The 21,371-nt window shown below is 34.2% G+C and overlaps 2 protein-coding genes across 3 annotated transcripts; one reads left to right on the forward strand and one right to left on the reverse strand.

Moving 5' to 3' along the window:
• Nucleotides 1-10,711: 10,711 nt before the first annotated feature.
• Nucleotides 10,712-17,257, forward strand: LOC122032199 (uncharacterized protein At1g32220, chloroplastic-like). The gene is made up of 10 exons (XM_042591461.1): nt 10,712-10,960; nt 13,746-13,788; nt 13,888-13,976; nt 14,872-14,927; nt 15,006-15,061; nt 15,670-15,763; nt 16,137-16,216; nt 16,596-16,638; nt 16,723-16,814; nt 16,886-17,257. Exons 1-10 carry the CDS (start codon nt 10,950-10,952, stop codon nt 17,060-17,062), a joined length of 741 nt encoding a protein of 246 aa, XP_042447395.1. The 5' UTR covers nt 10,712-10,949; the 3' UTR covers nt 17,063-17,257.
• LOC122032197 (sec-independent protein translocase protein TatB-like) lies at nt 15,167-21,368 on the reverse strand. 2 transcript variants are annotated; one of them, XM_042591459.1, is made up of 9 exons: nt 21,206-21,368; nt 20,166-20,249; nt 19,952-20,073; nt 19,659-19,788; nt 19,496-19,557; nt 19,281-19,418; nt 19,002-19,194; nt 18,819-18,924; nt 15,167-15,846 (listed from the first exon to the last, which is right to left on the reverse strand). In XM_042591459.1, the coding sequence occupies exons 2-9, from the start codon at nt 20,224-20,226 to the stop codon at nt 15,840-15,842; spliced, it is 819 nt and encodes a 272-aa protein (XP_042447393.1). In that variant the 5' UTR covers nt 20,227-20,249; nt 21,206-21,368; the 3' UTR covers nt 15,167-15,839. The 2 variants fall into 2 exon arrangements, with proteins under 2 accessions (XP_042447393.1, XP_042447392.1); XM_042591458.1 differs by having other exon boundaries at nt 15,169-15,846; nt 20,166-20,237.
• Between the last annotated feature and the right edge of the window lie 3 nt (nt 21,369-21,371).

Raw genomic sequence — 21,371 nt, forward strand, 5'->3', positions numbered from 1 at the left:
CTTACAAGGTTTCTAAGGATCTTTCTTCCATAAAATTAGATGAGTTATTTGCCGAGTTTGAATTACATGAACAGGTTAACTCACGTCCGGTCGAGAAAGGTTTGGTTTGGTTGCAGGTACAAGTAGAACGCGTGAGACTAAATCAAAGTGCATAACCGAACCAGAGTAAGAAGAAGAAGAACCAGTTTCGGACAACGACGATGACGAAATCACAACCGAGCTCGTCAACCTGGTGAAGAAACTATGCAGAAAAAAGAAAGGGTTCAACAAAAAGGATGTTAGAAAAGTCATCCAGTCCAAAGAAGCCCAACCAAGCTCAAAGGTGAAATTCAAGGTAACGTGCTATGGATGCAATCAGAAGGGGCACATCAAGGCGAACTGTCCGAATCAAAAGGATCCAAAGAAATTGAGAAGGAAGAAGGCTTTGAAGGCAACCTGGGACGAGTCATCCTCGGAAGAGTTCGACAACGAAGAACTCGAACAGACGAGTTTTCTCGCATTGACAACCCGGGACTACACCAACGAATCCGGAAGCGAGGACGAATTGGAAGCCGAGTCCGAGAGAAGCCACTGATCCGTATCCGTTTCCGAAGGGCCTGACCCCGCTGTAAGTGTCCCGCGTTTACACAATTTAGTTAATTATTTATTACACAAATTAGCAAAATTAAACCTTAGGATCAAGTCACTTCTAAAGGAGGTGACAACTCTTAAAGAAGCGACTAATATCGAATCCTTGCCTGACCCAGTTCAGACTGGAAACTCAACTCAAGTCCAAAAGCTTGAGGAAGAAAATTCCAGCCTGACTCAGGTCAAGGATTTGAAGAAAATATTGGAACGGTTTACTTTGAGATCCAAGAATCTTGACCTAATTCTTGGGACATAAAGAGTCGTTTACAACAAATCTGCATTAGGTTTTAAGACCCAAAAGAAATACCGATCCTATCTAACCTTAGTTAATAGATCAAATAGTAAGACAGTCCAAGCATGGGTACCCAGGTCCAACTTAGTTAATTAAGTTGAACTTGGTCAATATTGGGTTCCCAAGGATCAAGTACATTACCTTGATAGACCATATCAAGACTATGATCCAGGGGGAGCTAAAAGAAAAACTATATTAATAAACAGATAAATAATTATAAGAACATAATTAAAATATAATTAAATTAGTCATCTTTTCCAGCCAAGCATCTTCTCTGCTTTCGAACGAGATCAAACATGTTTATGATTATTATTCACTAACATTAATGAGCTAGACACATGTATTTAAGTTTATTTATTTAGTTAAGTAGTTGTTCTAACTTATTTATTTAATTAATTGTATATGTATTGAACAAATATAAATAAATTTTTATCAAGTTGAATATTAAAATGGTTGACGTTGATTCATTTACCACTATATTCCTTGATAGAAATTTTACCTCTGCCATTATTTATTTATTAGATAACTTTATAAAATTATCAAAGTATATAAGTTAATTGGAAAATTACAAAATCACGTATGCTGTATAGATTTTACCCTTGTTACTATTCCCAGTCGAATCGATATTTTTTATCAGTTGAATCATTTTTTTCATCAGCCGATTTCGATCAAAATCAGTTAATTGACCCATTTCTGGACTTAGAGATCTCAGAATTATATGAAATCAGTTTCTATGTGTTCATCTAGTTCTTCTAATTATATTCATGCTCTCAAATACTAATTTAACTCGATATATTGAGAGTAATGATTTTTTGAATATGAAAATAGGTTTAAAAAACTAATTTATGTTCAAAAAATCATTGCTCTCAATATATTATGTCAAATTGATATTTGAGAGTATGAATATAATCATGAGAACTAGATACATACATTGAAACTGATTTCATATCAATCAGAGATCGTTTGTCTATCAAACGATTTTTCTCAAAATAGATTTTCCAAAAATTGATTTCAAAATCCATCATAAACAGTAATATTCAAAAAAAAAAAATATTCGTGCTCAAACAAACACTGTGCTCAATATATTGTATCAAATTGATATTTGAGGACATTTATATAATTAGAAGAACTAGACGAACATAGAGACCTAGTTGCATATTAGTTTGAGGTATCTATGTCCATCAACCGGTTTTGGATAATTTTGGCCAAAAAAGATTCATGGACCTAAAGACTTTGAAATGATATGAAATCAATTTCTATGTGTTCGTTTAGTTCTCCTAATTATAAAAATGCCCTCAAATATCAAGTTGACCCGATATATTGATAGCAATAAGTTTTTGAACCTAAAAATGTGTTTGAAAAACTAATTCGTGTTCAAAAAAAATTATTGCTATCAATATATCGGGTCAAATTGATATTTGAGTGTATGGATATAATAAAGAGAACTAAACGAACACATAAGAATTGATTTCATGTCATTCCAAGGTTTCTAGGTCTATCAACCCGTCCATCGATCGATTTTGGCCGAAATCGACTAATGGATGGATTTTTCGAAAATCAATTCAACTGGAAAAAAATCAGTCAAATCGATTTTTGATAGATTTTTCAAACAATTTGGAAATCGATTTGACTAAATATTTTCCAGTCAAATTGATTTTCAAAAAATCCATCCATCAATCGATTTCAGACAAAACCAGCTGATGAATGGGCTAATGGACTTAGAGATCTCGAAATGACATGAAATCAATTTCTATATGTTTGTCTAGTTCTCCTGATTATAAAAATATCCTCAAATATCAATTTGACCCGATATATTTAGAGCAACAATTTTTTGATCATGAATATGTTCAAAAAAATTAATTTGTGTTTAAAAAATCACTGCTCTCAATATATTAGGTCAAATTGATGTTTGAGGACATGAATATAATCATAAGAACTAGAAGAACTCATCGAACATGGTTTCACTTCATTTTGAGTTCTCTATGTCCATCAATTGATTTTATGTTCATTCGGTCAAAATCGATTGATCGACCTAAAGAATTCAAAAAACTAATTCATGTTTAAAAAATCATTGCGAGCCTAGGTTCATTGTGTTCGTCTAGTTCTCTGAATTATATCCATGCCCTCAAATATCAATTTGACTCAATATATTGAAAGTAATAATTTTTTGAACATGAATTAATTTTTTGAGTTCTCTCGGTCCATCAACCGATTTTGACCGAATGAACCTAAAATCAATTGATGGACATAGAGAGATCAGAATGAAGTGAAACTATGTTCTATAAGTTCTTATGATTATATTCATACCCTCAAACATCAATTTGCCGTAATATATTATGAGCAGTGATTTTTTTAAGTACGAATTACTTTTTCAAATATATTCGTGATTAAAAAATCATTACTCTAAATATATCGGGTTAAATTGATATTTGAGGGTATTTTTACAATTAGGAGAACTAGACGAACACATAGGAATTGATTTCATGGCATTCCGAGGTCTCTAGGTTCATTAGCCCGTCTATCAGCCTATTTTATCTAAAATAAGCTAATGGATGGATTTTCTGAAAATCGATTTGACTGGACAATATTCAGTTGAATCGATTTCCAACCTATTTGAAAAATCCATCAGAAATTGATTTAACTGATTTTTTTTCCAATTAAATCGATTTTCGAAAAATCCATCAATTAATCAATTTTGGTCAAAATTAGCTGATGGATCTAGAGACATCGGAATGATATGAAATCAATTCTTATATATTTGTGTAGTTCTCTTAATTATATTTATACCCTCAATTATCAATTTGACCCGATATATTGAGAATAATAATTTTTTTGAACATAAATTAGTTTTTTGAACACATTTTCAAGTTCAAAAAATTATTGCTTTTAATATATTAGGTTAAATTGATGTTTAAGGATATTTTTATAATCAGGAGAACTAGATGAATATATCAGAATTGATTTCATGTCATTTCGAGATCTCTAGGTCCATCAGCTATTTTCAGCCAAAATTATTCAAAACTGACTGATGGATCTAGAAATCTCGGAATACTATGAAACTAGGCCTCTATATGTTCGTCTTAATTATATAAATATCCTTAAACACCAATTTGACACAATATATTGAGTGCAGTGCTTGTTTGAACACGAATCAATTTTTTTAAAATATTATTATTCACGATGGATTTTGAAATCAATTTTTGAAAAAATTATTTCAGGAAAAATCTTTTATGGACAAATGATCTTTAATTTGATTGTCATGAAATCAGTTTCTATATGTTCGTCTAACTCTCATGATTATATTCATGTTCTTAAATATCAATTTGACATAGTATATTAAAAATAATTATTTTTTGATCATGAATTAGATTTTCGAACTCATTTTATAATACCAAATTTTATAATCAGTATAATTCAACTGGGAACACTAACAAGGGTAAAATCCGTATAACATACGTGGTTTCATTATTTTCCAACTAACCTATGTACATTGATAATTTCACAAAATTACCTATTGGGTTCAGTAAAAAGCCGAATATTCTTTAAAACTTGTTGTTTTATATACTTGACTAATAAGTTTCAAATATTTTGTATGTTTTAGAATGAAATCATATAATAAAAAAAATATTGAATAATGTAACACTAAATATAGGATAATTATGGAAGACGAATTCATTTTATAAAAATTTTCTATCAACTACTAGATAAATTAAAAAAATAATAACGACATAGATCAAAATTTAACATCACGTGGTTACAAACCACTTAATAAACAAATAATTAAGTCAAGTGTGTTATGGAAGCACTACGTAATATTGAAATTAAATTGACATGGAACTTTTTTCAACATTTTTGACTTTTTCTAGTAAGGTCTGGAAGAAGCTTCATTTTTAAGTTATAATATTTGACTTTTGGCGTTCTGGAAGAAGCATTATGTTATATTTGAAATCAAATAGTTTCTAAGTTACATATTAATGTCAAACTTTCACGAAACGCGTAGGCTTAGTGTTACTAATGTTTCAAATTTTCAAACGATGTGTGCCTTCTCCCCAAAATAAATAATGAGTCAAAATGGTTTAAATTTATTTTGGTTGTTTACTTAAAAATCAATAGACGCGAGTCGAGGAAGAAACGTCGACCAGTGTTGTCTATAGATGAAGATTTTATTTTAAAAATATGTTAAATTAATTTTATATGACCTGATATTAAAATATTACTATTACTCGGGGAGCAGTTGCCTAGAAACTCCTTGAGGTAAGGAAAAATACTTTTATAGAAAATTAATTATAAAATATCTGATTATTTATTTATTTTATTGGAAGGATGAAAAAAGATTTTACAATTTATTAAAAATATAAAAAGTTTTCATGTCCATTCAATTTTTTCTCCGCAATTTACCAAAGGACGCACTTAAAAATCTGAATTTACCAAAAGACGTACACTACTTTGGTATTTACCAAAGAGCGCACTTTTTTAAAAGCATTTCCTATTTTACCCTCATGATAATTTGACTTTTTCTATTGTTTTCCTTTTCTTCATTATATTTCTCTCACTTCTCTCTCTCCTCTGTCGGCAGAATATAGGAATAACATTAGTCAATCTTTAATCACATTTTAATATATTTGAAGAAGTCAAAATAAATAATGGATACCATATTTGGACTCCTTGCAATTTTAGAAATCCACAGGAACTAAAATGGGTGCAATCGGAGATTTCTAGGTCGATCAGTGGGTTTCGGTCAAAACCCACTGATGGACCTAGACAGCTCCGATTGCACTCATTTCAGTTTCTATAGATTTCTAAAATTACAAGGAGTTCAAATATGGTGTACATTATTTATTTTGGCTTTTTATAGATGTTAACAAGCAAAATCAAAAAATCGACATAAAAGCCCACGTTGGGCCTGATATGGAATCATATCAGGCCCAACGTGGGCCTGATATCATTCCATATCAGGCCCACGTTGGGCCTGATATGAGTCCACATCAGGCTAAATGTGGGTTTTTTTGCCGATTCTTTGATTTTGCTTGTTAACATCTATAAAAAACCAAAATAAATAATGGACACCATATTTGAACTCCTTGCAATTTTAGAAATCCATAGAAACTGAAATGGATGCAATCGGAGCTCTCTAGGTCCATCAGTGGGTTTTGACCGAAACCCACTGATCGACCTAGAAAGCTCCGATTGCACCCATTTCAGTTCCTGTGGATTTCCAAAATTACTAGGAGTGAAAATATGATGTCAATTATTATTTTTGGCACTCCTAGTGGAGGACCAGAGATTTGAAAAACCCTAAATCTCTCTTTCTTTTTTTTCCTTTTTTTTTTTTGTTTAGGCATGATATGAAGAGATATCATGCCCACGTTGGGCCTGATATCTCTTCATATCAGGCCCAATATGGGCCTGATATCTCCCCATATCAGGCCCAATGTGGGCCTGATATGGGAGATATCAGGCCAAGTAACAACAAAAAATAAAAAAATAAAAAAAAGAAATAAAGAGAGATTTAGGGTTTTCAAAACCTCTGGTCCACCACTAGTAGTGCCAAAAATAATAATGGACACCATATTTTAACTCCTTGTAATTTTAGAAATTCATAGAAATTGAAATGGGTACAATCGGAGCTTTCTAGGTCGATCAGTGGGTTTCGGTCAAAACCCACTGATGGACCTAGAGAGCTCCGATTGCACCCATTTCAGTTTCTATGGATTTCTAAAATTACAAGGAGTTCAAATATGGTGTCCATTATTTATTTTGGCTTTTTTATAGATGTTAACAAGTAAAATAAAAAAATCGACATAAAAGCCCACGTTGGGCCTGATATGGAATCATATCAGGCCCAACGTGGGCCTGATATCATTCCATATCAGACCCAAAGTGGGCCTGATATCATTCTATATCAGGCCCACGTTGGGCCTGATTTGAGTCCATATCAGGCCCAATGTGGGCTTTTTTTGCCGATTCTTTGATTTTGCTTGTTAACATCTATAAAAAGCCAAAATAAATAATGGACACTATATTTGAACTCCTTGTAATTTTAGAAATCCATAGAAACTGAAATGGGTGCAATCGGAGCTCTCTAGGTCCATCAGTGGGTTTTGACCGAAACCCACTAATCGACCTAGAAAGCTCCGATTGCACTTATTTCAGTTCATGTGAATTTCCAAAATTGCAAGGAGTGAAAATATGGTGTCAATTATTATTTTTGGCACTTCTAGTGGTGGACCAGAGGTTTTGAAAAACCCTAAATCTCTCTTTCTTTTTTTTCCATTTTTTTTTGTTTAGGCATGATATGAAGAGATATCATGCCCACGTTGGGCCTGATATCTCCCCATATCAGGCCCAATGTGGGCCTGATATGGGAGATATCAGGCCAAGTAACAACAAAAAATAAAAAAAAAGAAATAAAGAGAGATTTAGGGTTTTGAAAACCTCTGGTCCACCACTAGTAGTGCCAAAAATAATAATGGACACCATATTTTAACTCCTTGTAATTTTAGAAATTCATAGAAATTGAAATGGGTACAATCGGAGCTTTCTGGTCAAAACCCACTTATGGACCTAGAGAGCTCCGATTGCACCCATTTCAGTTTCTATGGATTTCTAAAATTACAAGAAGTTCAAATATGGTGTCCATTATTTATTTTGGCTTTTTTATAGATGTTAACAAGCAAAATCAAAAAATCGACATAAAAGCCCACGTTGGGCCTGATATGGAATCATATCAGGCCCAATGTGGACTTTTTTGCCGATTCTTTGATTTTGCTTGTTAACATCTATAAAAAGCCAAAATAAATAATGGACACCATATTTGAACTCCTTGCAATTTTAGAAATCCATAGAAACTGAAATGGGTGCAATCGGAGCTCTCTAGGTCCATCAGTGGGTTTTGACCGAAACCCACTGATCGACCTAGAAAGCTCCGATTGCACCCATTTCAGTTCCTGTGGATTTCTAAAATTGCAAGGAGTGAAAATATGGTGTCAATTATTATTTTTGGCACTTCTAGTGGTGGACCAGAGGTTTTGAAAAACCCTAAATCTCTCTTTCTTTTTTTTTCCTTTTTTTTTGTTTAGGCATGATATGAAGAGATATCATGCCCACGTTGGGCCTGATATCTCTTCATATCAGGCCCAATGTGGGCCTGATATCTTGGGCCTGATATGGGGAGATATCAGGCCAAGTAACAACAAAAAATAAAAAAATAAAAAAAAGAATTAAAGAGATATTTAGGGTTTTCAAAACCTCTGGTCCACCACTAGTAGTGCCAAAAATAATAATGGACATCATATTTTAACTCATTGTAATTTTAGAAATTCATAGAAATTGAAATGGGTACAATCGGAGCTTTCTAGGTCGATAAGTGGGTTTCGGTCAAAACTCACTGATGGACCTAGAGAGCTCCGATTGCACCCATTTCAGTTTCTATGGATTTCTAAAATTACAAGGAGTTCAAATATGGTGTCCATTATTTATTTTGGCTTTTTTATAGATGTTAACAAGCAAAATTAAAAAATCGACATAAAAGCCCACGTTGGGCCTGATATGGGTGGGCCTGATATGATTCCATATCAGGCCCTCGTTGGGCCTGATTTGAGTCTATATCAGACCCAATGTGGGCTTTTTTGCCGATTCTTTGATTTTTGCTTGTTAACATATATAAAAAGCCAAAATAAATAATGAACACCATATTTGAACTCCTTGCAATTTTAGAAATCCATAGAAACTGAAATGGGTGCAATCGGAGCTCTCTAGGTCCATCTGTGGGTTTTGACCTTGCATCCATTTCAATTTCTATGAATTTCTAAAATTACAAGGAGTTAAAATATGGTGTCCATTATTATTTTTGGCACTCCTAATGGTGGACCAGAGGTTTTGAAAACCCTAAATCTCTCTTTATTTATTTATTTTTTTTATTTTTTGTTGTTACTTGACCTGATATCTCCCATATCAGGCCCACATTGGGCCTGATATGGGGAGATATCAGGCCCACATTGGGCCTGATATGAAGAGATATCAGGCCCAACGTGGGCATGATATCTCTTCATATCATGCCTAAAAAAAAAAAAGGAAAAAAAAAAAGAGAGATTTAGGGTTTTTCAAAACCTCTGGTCCACCACTAGAAGTGTCAAAAATAATAATTGACACCATATTTTCACTCCTTGCAATTTTGGAAATTCACAGGAACTGAAATGAGTGCAATCGGAGCTTTCTAGGTCGATCAGTGGGTTTCGGTCAAAACCCACTGATGGACCTAGAGAGCTCCGATTGCACCCATTTCAGTTTCTATGGATTTCTAAAATTGCAAGGAATTCAAATATGGTGTCCATTATTTATTTTGACTTTTTATAGATGTTAACAAGCAAAATCAAAGAATCGGCAAAAAAGCCCACATTTGGCCTGATATGGACTCATATCAGGCCCAACGTGGGCCTGATATGGAATGATATCAGGCACACATTGGGCCTGATATGGAATGGTATCACGCCCACGTTGGGCCTGATATGATTCCATATCAGGCCCAACGTGGGCTTTTATGCCGATTCTTTGATTTTGCTTGTTAACATCTATAAAAAGTCAAAATAAATAATGTACACCATATTTGAACTCCTTGTAATTTTAGAAATCCATAGAAACTAAAATGAGTGCAATCGGAGCTGTCTAGTTCCATCAGTGGGTTTTGACCGAAACCCACTGATCGACCTAGAAAGGTCCGATTGCACCCATTTCAGTTCCTATGGATTTCTAAAATTGCAAGGAGTCCAAATATGGTGTCCATTATTTATTTTGGCTTCTTCAAATGTATTAAAGTGTGATTAAAGATTGACTAATGTTATTCCTATATTCTGCCGACAGAGGAGAGAGAGAAGTGAGTGAAATATAATGAAGAAAAGAAAAACAATAGAAAAAGTCAAATTATCAGGAGGATAAATTAGGAAATGCTTTTAAAAAAGTGCACTCTTTGGTAAATACTAAAATAATGTATGCCTTTTGATAAATTCAGATTTTTCAAGTGCGTCTTTTGATAAATTACTGATTTTTTTTTCTCAATTGATCAAATTTGTCGGCTGTGGTTCCCACGAATATTTCAACACTCGATAAGTTTGTATTCAGATCCAAACGACAAATCAACTCAAATAATTGAATAAAAAAAAATAATTTGAATTGATTAACTTTGCTACCCAGTGAAATACAAAAATATTTTTCGAATAATAAAAAATATTTAATGACTAATTTTTTTAATCATAAATTTGATGGTAAAATAATTTAATATATAAATTTCTGGTGAAAATTTATCATATGATATTAAGAATATCCCCATGAGATTTTCTATTTAAAATTTAAAATAGAAAAAATATTTTATATTAAATTTAGATATTCACTTTTATTACATAATATATCAGTTTTGTATCTTTATTTTTTTTTATTATTATTATATATGAAATGGTAAATGTGAAAATAAAAAGTGAGAATTAGAGGAAATAATATTTTAATATACAGAATTTTATTTTTTAAAATTTAAAAAAGTATATAAACTATAAAATTTAAAGTAAAATCTTTATTTAGAAAATTTAATGCCGATGTTCTTATATTTTTAAAAATATATAATTACTATTAAAATTTATTTGATTTCTTAGAAATAAATACAAAAACTGATTTGGTTCCTTCAATTTTATTCATTAAAAAAAATCATAGTATTTTGAAAATGCGAGGGCGTGTTTTTATAAAATAAAACTTGCAGGGTTGAATTGGAAAAGGAATAATTAATTAAATCAGGCGTTCGATGCTGACCGATTCCGAAGCCACGTTCCGTTTCTAGAAGAAAAAAGACGCCTTCGAAGTGGAAGCAGCGTCGGGTCAATTACGCCGACGCCAATCCTGTCGCTTCCTCGAAGGCTAAAAAAGGGGGATTCGGTCGATTTGATTCCTCACATTGCCATTCGATCGCTTCTTCATCTCCTCCTCCACCGCTGCGAGCCGAGTTCTCACCGGAAGGAGCGCGATCCGAACGCTGCCAGTGGCGACAATGAACTCCATGTAAGCATCTCTTACCTTTTTTTTTCCCAAGGTTTTGGATCTCTCTCGATAGTGCTTGATTCGTGTAGTTGTAGATCGTACTAAGATAAGAATTTCATTCTATTCTCTTTTCATGATTTTGGGGGTGATCGAGCTTTATACGAAGTGAATCGACCCCGGCTCTAGATCTGTTTTTGGTGTTTGATTGGCGTAGCTGTAGGTCGTGGAAACTTGTTCTAGATTTGTTGTTTTTCGATTGATCGGCATGGCTGTAGGTCGTAGTGTGAGAAGAACAGCATTGTGATCTCCTTTTATGATGGTGGTCGAGCTTTATACAGACACGATCGACCTTTGTTCTAGATTTGTTGTTCGTGCTTGATTGACATAGCTGTAGGTGTTTGTAAGAGAAGAACAGCGTTGCAATCTCGTTTTATGGTTTTGATAGTGGTCGAGCTTTATACAAGCTCGATCAACAGTTCTAGATCTCTTGTCGGTGCTTGATTGGCGTAGCTGTAGGCCATTGTGAGAGAAGAACAGCATTCTACTCTCTTTTATGGATTTTGAGCTTTACACAAACTTCATCAAAGTCGATCTTAAATCTCTGCTCCTCTTTAAACAATGCTTGTTGGCCTTTTCACAAACTGGATGAAAGTTGGTAACTGTGATAAATTATAAGTCATGTGGGGAGTAAGAATACAAGAAAATTGAGGGAAGACATTTGCTGATGTTGTTCCTTTTTTCCTCCACCAAATGAATTTTATTTGTCTCATAAAATGAAAAGAGTGGTAAGCTTTGTCTTGGGGACCTGGTTGGTTGTGTTAAAGAGGGTGGTAGGAAATCAGAATAAAAGAATAAAGACTCCATCTCTTGGTGCACACTTCTCTACATGAGGGTTCATATAATATCTTAAACACTAAACCTAAGTATCTTGACATTTTGGATAGGATTGGGTTCTTTCTCGGCTTTTTTACATAGTAGGTGGCCATTTATCATTTTTGGGCCCACGAGAGCATGTGAACGAGAGTAGAAAGCACGAGCAGAGCATAATTTTTTCATCACTTTTACTTAAACACTAAGATATTCCTCAAAATAAAGGAATTGGTTTCCCTGTCGGACATACGGGAATTACTCATCCCAAAAAATATTAGACATGATTAGGAGTTAAAATAATTGGGAAAAAAAAATATAAGACTCGAATTCAGCTCGAAATAGGTATATTTAAATTTGAGCTCAATTTGAAGTTCGAAAAATTTAAAATTTTTTATTCGAATTTGTTTCGAATTAGGACTCAGGTTCGAATTCAGCTTGAAAGATTCGAACATGTTCACGAACTATTCAAATTATTATTCGAAAATAGATACTCGAAAGGCTCAAAATTTATTTATTTAATATATATTTAATTTATATTAATAAAGTATAAAGGCTCACGAATAACTCACAAACTATCTAACAACATAATTTAAGTTCAAGTTCGGCTCTAAAAAAAGTTCGAACATGTAGGAATTTAACTCGAATTCGGTAAATTCGAATACGAATCAAATACTTTTTGAGCAGGCTCGAAAAACTCACGAGTCGGCTCGAACCGGCTCGCGGGCTAAAATATTAAAAGGAACAATAATTCTAGTTTGAACTAAATAGAATAATATCATGGAGGTCTACTAAGCTGTGCTTTGGATTTCCTTGGCAGGCGAATCAGGAGAGAAAGTTATCTACTTTCAAGATTAATCAATGAAGTCTATACCTTTCTTATCTACATGCAACAAGTCTCTTCTTTCTTATTTGATTGCATGTAAGGTAATGTTGATTTTTACAAACCATCATCAAGGTAATTTTAGCACCACCAAACCAGTACCATTCACCCTTGGTGCTGTTTGATGGTGTTGGTTTGGTGGGGCCAGCACCACCAGCACAACCTTGCATGTAATCAAAAGAGAAAAAAAAGAATTGTTGCATGTAAATGAGAGAGGTATATATACATACATACAAGACGTATATACAGGTTAGTTAGCCTGCACACCCACCATGGATGCCTTTCACATGGAAGGACCTCCGATTATTGGAGACGTCTCTCAAATGACTCTGCGTGTGAGAGGCGCCCATGGCAGTTGCCCACCGTAGGTGTGTACGCTAACAACCTGCTCCACACACACACACACCCCATATTAAGTGTGGTGTCATTGCAAAGTACTTAGAGGAATATTAAAATGACTCGGGTTCGAAGTTCTATTCATCCCAAATAGGGCAGATATTCTGAAGGTCAATTTCTGAGTGTACATAAATTTGCGCTCCAAGTTTATCCGATAGGCAAACCAGAGAAAAAGTCGTCTATTTTCAGCAGAGAGGATAAACTTTCATCCTTTAATTTCACATCTTTAAATGAGATCTCTTACAGTATTCTTATAATATGCTCAAATATAAGATCCCTACCTAAGTATATTAGGATTGTGGGCTGGACTTGCACCACATGTTGATCTTAGGAGCCTCTAACAACATATTTTTTTGCTAAAAATTAGCATCTTGTTGCTATTAATCATTTATTTGGAGCAAAAACACTTTGATGAATCATCTAAACGGAAGGATAGAGGCAATGAGTGTGATTTGACTGGAAGTGTCGTTCTCCTTAAAAACTGAAGAGGGATATAACTTGAACAGGACAATCTTCATGAATGTTTCTGAATTCTGACGTAGTTGTAGTTGATTTGTTACTCTAGTTGATCTAAAGTTGGTAATTTTAACAAGAAAATTTTGGTATGCTGCAACATGTTGTCTTTCTATGACTCAACAAGATTTCTGCTGGTATGTTCAGGTATGGCTTAAGCGAGTCAGGTGCACCACGATCTTCGATCAAGGTAACGCTGGATTTCATACCTATTTTTTTCATTGCTTATGTTTTATAAATTTTTATTTATTTATATTGCTTCTCTTTAATTTTGTTCTTCTAATTGCAGATACTTGTGTTAGGCGGCAATGGATTCGTGGGTTCACATGTTTGCCAAGAAGCTTTGGCACAGGGGTTTTCTGTTGCTAGTCTCAGCAGGTGCTTCATTCTTCACTTATAACGTACATTTTGTAGCCTTGGCATCTTGATACATTTTACGTTTGTGCTTTTCGTACAATTGTAACTTTGACTGTGATGAGATTTTGAGAAGGGACAGAGGAGAGAGAGGAGGTGGGGTAACAGAGAGATAGATGTTTACTTTGCGATAGAAAAGAGGGAAAGGAGGTGGGAGCAAAGAAATTGACTAAATCAACCTAAGCCTTCAATATCTGATGCTCTAGTAGGAGGCCACTCGTTCTATGTCGAATCAACCCGACCTTTGTTTCTGCCTTCACTTGCCCTTGCCCCGACCTAATTCCCCCACCAGAAGCGAGCTTGTGCTGGCTCAAATCATGGCAATGACAAGGATTGCAGCACTAATGAAATTGTTTGTTGGTCTTTTATTTTGGCAGAAGCATTTTGGCCCCAATTTATGGCAGGGACCAGTGTGTTGATATCCATGAACTTTCTTGGGATATTTTAGTTGGGCAAAATGCAATTAGTTTCATATAATCAATCATGATTAAGTAGATGTGAATATGGGCAATATAATTTATTATAAGTAAATTAGGCCCTTTTTATAGTCTACAACATTCCAACTTAACCAACACCTCAAAAATATTAGCAACTAAGGAAAGGTCCAGTAATTTTTTCTGCTCCATATATTGAAATTCTTGGCTTGATTAATCCAATTAATTTTGTATTTCTTTAATCTCAGATGCGTTATTCTGACATTTTTGATATATTTTCTTCTTATGTGTTTCTAGTTGAAGACTTGTTGTATGTGCTTCTAGTTTAAATACATTATATTTGGATATTCTAGCAAACTTTGTAGCTTTTAGAGACTTATCTTGTCTATAAGAAGAATGTCTTTTATGCTTGATTTGTTACTCAGGTCTGGAAGGCCATCAATACACGAATCTTGGGCAGATGAAGTTCAATGGTACAAAGGTCGGAATACACAGAGTAATATCTCCTTTTTGAAATGAACCTATTTAGATCTCTGAGAGTAATATTTTCATTTTTCAGGAAATCTTCTTGAACCCGAGTCTTTGAAGCATGCTATGAGTGAAGCAACTGTAGTGGTATGTGTTGTTTGTATAACTCTGTTAAAATTGTATTTTGGAGCCTAATAGAACTTTTATATACTATTTTAACTACAACATCGCCATCAGAACTAACAATTTACAATTCCTAATGCTAGAAAAAAGCAATATTCTACATGTTGGATGATACAAAACATCAAAAAAAAATCGTTTCTTATGTTATGCTAGGCATTGACATATCATATCTTATGCAATTATGATTAGTAAATAACACGGTATCGAAATGGTTATGCATGTTATTCAAGAGGGAAATTTCATTCATATTGGAGACTTTACTGTATTTACGAGTACTAAAGCCTGTTCTTTTTACTGTATTTACCTTCTAATCATGGCACAGTTTGCCAAGGTCAAGTTTTGTTATCAAACACAGGCTAAGTTTTTCCATCACAGAGTTAGAAACGAAACTTCCTAGTCAGATCTTTATCTAGTTTGCAGATTAACCGAGCTGATCCAATCGTTCCTTCTTTGAAAGTTGGAATATAAAAACATACCTAATAGATCAACTTTGTTAGGACTATATCAATGCCATCTGCGCATCATGGTATCAGCTGCCGGATTCCTCTTAATTTGGAGATAAATTGTTGCAGGTGTCTTGCGTTGGAGGCTTTGGATCTCGTACCCATATGCTCACACTTAATGGGACTGCAAACATCAATGCTGTACAAGTTGCTGCTGAAAATGGTTCGCTTTATATTTTCTTGAACTTGTTCTTTCAATAGCCAGTATCTTCCCATTCCCTTTTTATTTCTCATCTAGATTATTTTCTGAAAGAGGTGTAGAAGAAAAGAACGATAATAAATGGTCGTATACATTTTCTTATTTGTGAAATCCTGACAGATAGGCAATCTGCTAGATTTCCAAACCTGATTTTGATTTAAAGAGATTAACCATAATACCATATCTTATAATTAGCAGTTATAAGAGTGAAAGATTATGATTTGTATCGAAATCAAGGGACTGAGAGAATATAAATATAAACTTGCATTGCAGTACACTATTCTAAATGTCTTCTGCGGTTAATTTTTCTTCTCATACAGTTTTTTTTTTTGAGCAGGTGTAAAAAGATTTGTATACATATCAGGTCTCTCTTTTGGTTTGCTTGACTACTGCATACGAGGGTATCATGAAGGGCAGGTGCGATTTCTAAACTTTTTTTCCCCTTTTTAGTTGTCATATTATATACATTATATGTAAAATGATATGATTATTAGATATGAATGTAACACTATTTCAGATTTAATCCATTTATGCTTTTTTATCATTGACAAATAAAGTTTGGAAGGAAATGGTCAAAAAAAACAAAAAATTTATAGCCCTTTTCCTGTTAGTTTGTTCGCCTAGTTATTTCCTCCCTTTGTAGGAAACATAGTAACAATTTAGAAGCAAGCATCCCTTTCTAACTAGCTCAAGCCATTAATAATAGTTCACTTATATAAGCTTATAGTCAAATAACAAATATGGATTTAAGACTATTTCTTTGTGTTTTATATCTCAATGTTTTGTTTGTGCGCAGAAAGCTACTGAAGCTGAACTAACGAAACGGTTCCCTGATGGAGGTTAATCTTCTCACTAATTCTATGCTTGCAACATACAAATAACAACATAGTCACAAAATTAATCATTGAAACTTGCTTTTGCAGCCGTCATACTCAGACCAGGTTACATTTATGGAACACGCCCAATTGGACCGTTGAAGATACGTTTCGGGCTAATGTGGAAACCTTTCGAGCTGGTACGCTAAACCCTTCTCATCCCCAAAGTGATAAATTGCAACTTGTAATGATAGAATTATGCCCTCTACAGGCTTATCAGAACGCACGGCCACTTCGCAAGATCCCACTCATTGGCCCTTTCTTCACTCCTACAGTTAATGTTGCCAAAGTCGCAAAGGTGGTAGTGAGAAGTGCCACGGATCCAGGGTTTTTCTCTTCAGGTATGATTGATGTATATAACATCATTCGCCTGGCCAAACAAAAATGATCTGTAGTTTTTAACCAAATAGAGGTTTGTGCAAACAAAGCTCTAGTTGATTGATTGTTATAGTTGGGTCTTTGGGTGTTGGGTTGTTCTTGTTGGATTTTTTTTTTTATTCCTAGTTTTGGTGTGTTTGGTGTTGTTTATGTAATTAGATCATTGTAATAGTTTTAATTAAATTATTGTATGGTTTTGGAGTCATACAATGCCTATCTATTCATCATTATAGCAACTTTGTGCACTCAATAGTTGTCACCAGGTTGCCACCCCTTAATTATTTGGTAGTCGATTATAAGTTCACATAATTGGGGACGGACTATGAGAGGTGTCTAAAACGAGTGTAATCATCTTTTACTATAATAGTTGTCAATAGGCCTTGAGATTAATTTTCATCGGTGCAAAATGTCTCGTTAGATGTTTCACCTCTCCCATGTAAAGAGTTGTTGAGCTAGGGTAAAAATATTCTCCGTGATTTATTTGCCTGTATTTTATCATGGGATTATTAATGTTGGACCGTTTGAGGTGAAAGAAATTAACTTTTTGCTCCAATAGTTGCCAAAGTTCTTGGTGGGTCTTTTATGTTTCTTTTATTTTTCATTTTGGAGTATTTTGTAATTGATTTGTAATTCATATCAAAATTCAAACAGTTTGTCTTGTGGCTTGATTTATCTTTTGGTTAGTTTATTATTTACTATTGTTATTTTCAATCTTGAAGTGTTTTGCTGTTTGTGTTGTTTATCTAATTAAATTACAATTCCTATCAATTAATTATCATAGCAACCTTCTCGTACTCCTCTCAAACACTTGAACCTTGTGGTCTTGAAGTTGCTTGGACTGCTCTTGTTATGTTTTTTTTTCTTATCTTTTTTTAAATTTCACTTGTTGATGTGTTCCGACCACAATATTGTAATAATTAAGCTTTCATGTAATGGAATTATAAGAAGCTTTGACGCAAATTGCTAGTGTAACCATGTGGTCACAAATTCCAGTCATAAAAATTACTTGTTACAATGCAAGGTAAAATTACATATACTTAATATGATCTGACTCTTCTATGAGATCCAACATTGGCAAAATTTCCATACTCCAAACTGTCCCATCAATTCATTACTATAGTAAGCCTGTGTATTTTCTCCCAAAGGATAGCCTTATTATGGCTTGTTTTCCTGAGCATTTCTAATATTTTAAAATTTTGAAAATTATAAATTATCTATAATATATTGAATCTAACTATTACAAGGATAATTATATTGCTAACTGAGATTGTTAAAGCTAAACCTCGATAAAGTTTTTATTAAAGTTAATAAAATAAATAAGTAAATTTTAGTTTAGCTCCTTTATAATTGTTAATAACCTTGTGCACTTCCCTTAAACAGACTAGCCAAGAACGTCCTTGTTTATTTTTTTCCTATTGTGATAGCTTTGTGCATGTCAATCGAAAACTAGTTCAATTTATTTCATAGATATATTTTTGAAACCCCAATCCAATAAATAAAACCAAACCAAACCAAAAAAAATTTTGATCTTGATTTGGATACTAAGTAAAATTATTCAGTTTAGTTTGATTTCAATCTGAACTTAGACCCTAAACCCAAGATGTGAGTTTGAAAACCCCCTAATCGTGCCTAAAAACAAGCAGTTCCATAACTAATCAGACGTGAATTCATAACGACAACTTCAAATAACCCTTGAACAAGTAGATCAATAGAAGAGGAAATTAAATTTCAGAATATAACATAGTATAGATTCCGAAATCTCTTACTGAGTAGGTAATTGATTCTCTGGTTGTGAGAAGAAGTCTTTGGCCTTGTGTGCGACCTGTTCTTCCAACATTGCTTGGAGCATAATGTCGGAGCCATTTATTTCTTCTGTCATCACATCAAACAGTTTTGGATTTCAAAACAAAGTGCAATTTAAATAAAAAAGAAAAGGGATTAGGGTTTACCGCTATGCTTGGGAAGTAATCCTAAAGTTTCAGCACATACAGGCAGTACATTGGGCAGACCGGCCTCGGCATTAGGTTTCACTTCAGTCTCGTGAATCGCAGGACCTGATTCATTGTCTAAAGCTTCAGCTAACTTGGCATAGGCAATTGCTCGGCTATGCAGAGTAGAAGCTGAATTTTCTTTATCAAGATCCTAGAGTGTAAAAAGAAAGTAGAAGAAATAAGTAAATTGAATTGTTAAGTCAAATGAGATAGATGCTGCTAGAAAATTAAACAAACCACACTAATATTAGGTTTCGTTGCATCTGCTTGAGTACTGGAGGTTCCTGATTTGGTGGCTAAATCTTGAACTAGCTGGGCATATGAGCTTGCTTGGCCGTGCAATCTAGAAGAAGCTGAATTTGTTCGATTGAGAACCTAAAGAGGATGACACAATAAATACACAGGTCTAATCGCACAGAAATAATATATCGAATAAGTGAGTTTAGTAAAACCTGAGGGGTTGTAGTGGTTTGTGCATTTTCTTCATTGGTTTTGTCAGTAATATCAGAACCAGCTGAGAGAAGTATCCTTAGGTATTACTCAGAAGAGCAGGGCGAAGAAACAAAAAGTAAAAAAGGAAATTCTGGATCTTATGATAGAGGTTGAAGAACATACTGGTGCTTTGCTGCGATTCTGGAATGTCCAGCCTCCGCATAAATGGATCTGGGTGCAGAAATCCCAAGTTTCTAATTTCGTGACGAATTACTTCATATTGAGCAATGGCATCTTGGAGTTCTTTGTGCACCTATATAAATATGAACCACAAGGAATGGAAATGAAATCGGATAGGATAACATGACCAAAAATTGCATCGGATAATCTGAAATTCCAATATATCGATTAATCTTTGCCATCTTATAGCAGTTCAGAAAACACCGATTGAAGAGAAGGAAGTATAAAAATAGTACCTTGGTAGCTTCAGATTGTTGTATGATAGGTTGCAACTGGCTACGAAACAACAAGACATGTCCCACAGCTTTTCCTACTAATCTCCCAGCTGTCTTTGCAATAATTGGGAGATCTTTTGGTTCTGGTTATGTAACAGGGAAAGGATTGAACTTAACTATAATAGCTGAATCGAATAAGCTCGACTAAAAAGAGGAGAATGAAAAAGATGCATACTAACTAGAACTCCAGCAGCTCCAATAACAAGAAATAGCTGTCCGAATGAAATGCCAAACATCGAAAGTGTTCCTGCAGAGGCCCCTTTTATGTTCATATGTTAATTCATTTCATTAAATTATCTCCACCAAAGGACCGACGAGCACAAATAGTGAATTTTATATAATTTTTTATCGACTCTAAAATGTAGATATGCTATTCAAATTCATAATTGTCACTCTCCAAGAGGATTCTCTCCATAGGTACGAAAGAACCCACTTGTTGATGTGATAAATCTAACAACAAGATTTGTGCCAACCACTGTACCATGTGGCATATGCACTACAAAAGGCATGCAACATGGCGCAACATATAACTAATCACCAACATAGATCGCCTAATAGCATGATAGACAAGCACAAAAGTGTAATCAAAGAAATTAACATGTTTCCAAGCATCGAAAGAAGTGATTTTGTATAATTCATTACATTCAATTATCTCCACAAAAGGTCCGACAAGCACAAATAGTGAATTTTATATAATTTTGATCTACTAATAAAATGTAGATATGCTATTCAAAGTCATAATTGTCACTCTCCAAGAAGATTCTCTCCATGGGTACGAAAGAATCCATTTGTTGATGTGATAAATCTAACAACAAGACTTGTGCCAACCAATGTACCATGTGGCATATGCATTACAAAAGGCATGCAACATGGCGCAACATATAACTAATCACTAGCATAGATCGCATAAGAGCATGATAAAGAAGCACAAAAGTGTAATCGAAGAAAATAACATGTTTCCAAGCATCAGAAGAAGTGTTTTTGTCATTATCTATATGTGCAAAGGAGTTTTTCAGGTTTCTCCTCCGTAGGATGAACCTAGAGGATAGAGCATTATTAGAAGCCAAACACCATCAATTCGGCAACACAGACGAAGAACGACAACAATAAACTGAACGATCCTTGCTACAACCATTGTCCGTAATGGGGAAGAAAAGGGTTCAGGACAAGATCGAAATAGCATAAGAGAAAGGAGAACGAAGCTCTAGGGCTTACCGCTGCTGCAGGTCGTTGATTTCGCAAAATACTCGTGGAATCGGTGAAAGGAAGAAGTGATCGCACCGGAAAGAGACAGGAAGCTCCGCTACTCTCGCTGCTCGCCTTGCGTCGCCTGGAGAAGGAAGAGGCGGGGAAGATCTCGCACAGGATCACAGGGAAGGAA

Source organism: Zingiber officinale, chromosome 11A (assembly GCF_018446385.1).
Source record: "Zingiber officinale cultivar Zhangliang chromosome 11A, Zo_v1.1, whole genome shotgun sequence".
NCBI lineage: Eukaryota > Viridiplantae > Streptophyta > Magnoliopsida > Zingiberales > Zingiberaceae > Zingiber > Zingiber officinale.

Bases quoted from the DNA above. Each gene is read 5' to 3' on its own strand.
- LOC122032197 (XM_042591459.1), bottom strand. From the start codon at position 20,226: ATGTTTGGCATTTCATTCGGACAGCTATTTCTTGTTATTGGAGCTGCT. The intron at 19,558-19,658 runs GTATGTTCTTCA...TACTTCTCTCAG, and splicing joins AGAATCGCAGCAAAGCACCA to CTGGTTCTGATATTACTGAC. The intron at 18,925-19,001 runs GTAAACCCTAAT...ATGTGATGACAG, and splicing joins ATTACTTCCCAAGCATAGCG to AAGAAATAAATGGCTCCGAC.
- LOC122032199 (XM_042591461.1), top strand. The intron at 14,928-15,005 runs GTCGGAATACAC...TTCATTTTTCAG, and splicing joins TGAAGTTCAATGGTACAAAG to GAAATCTTCTTGAACCCGAG. The intron at 16,639-16,722 runs GTTAATCTTCTC...TTGCTTTTGCAG, and splicing joins GAAACGGTTCCCTGATGGAG to CCGTCATACTCAGACCAGGT.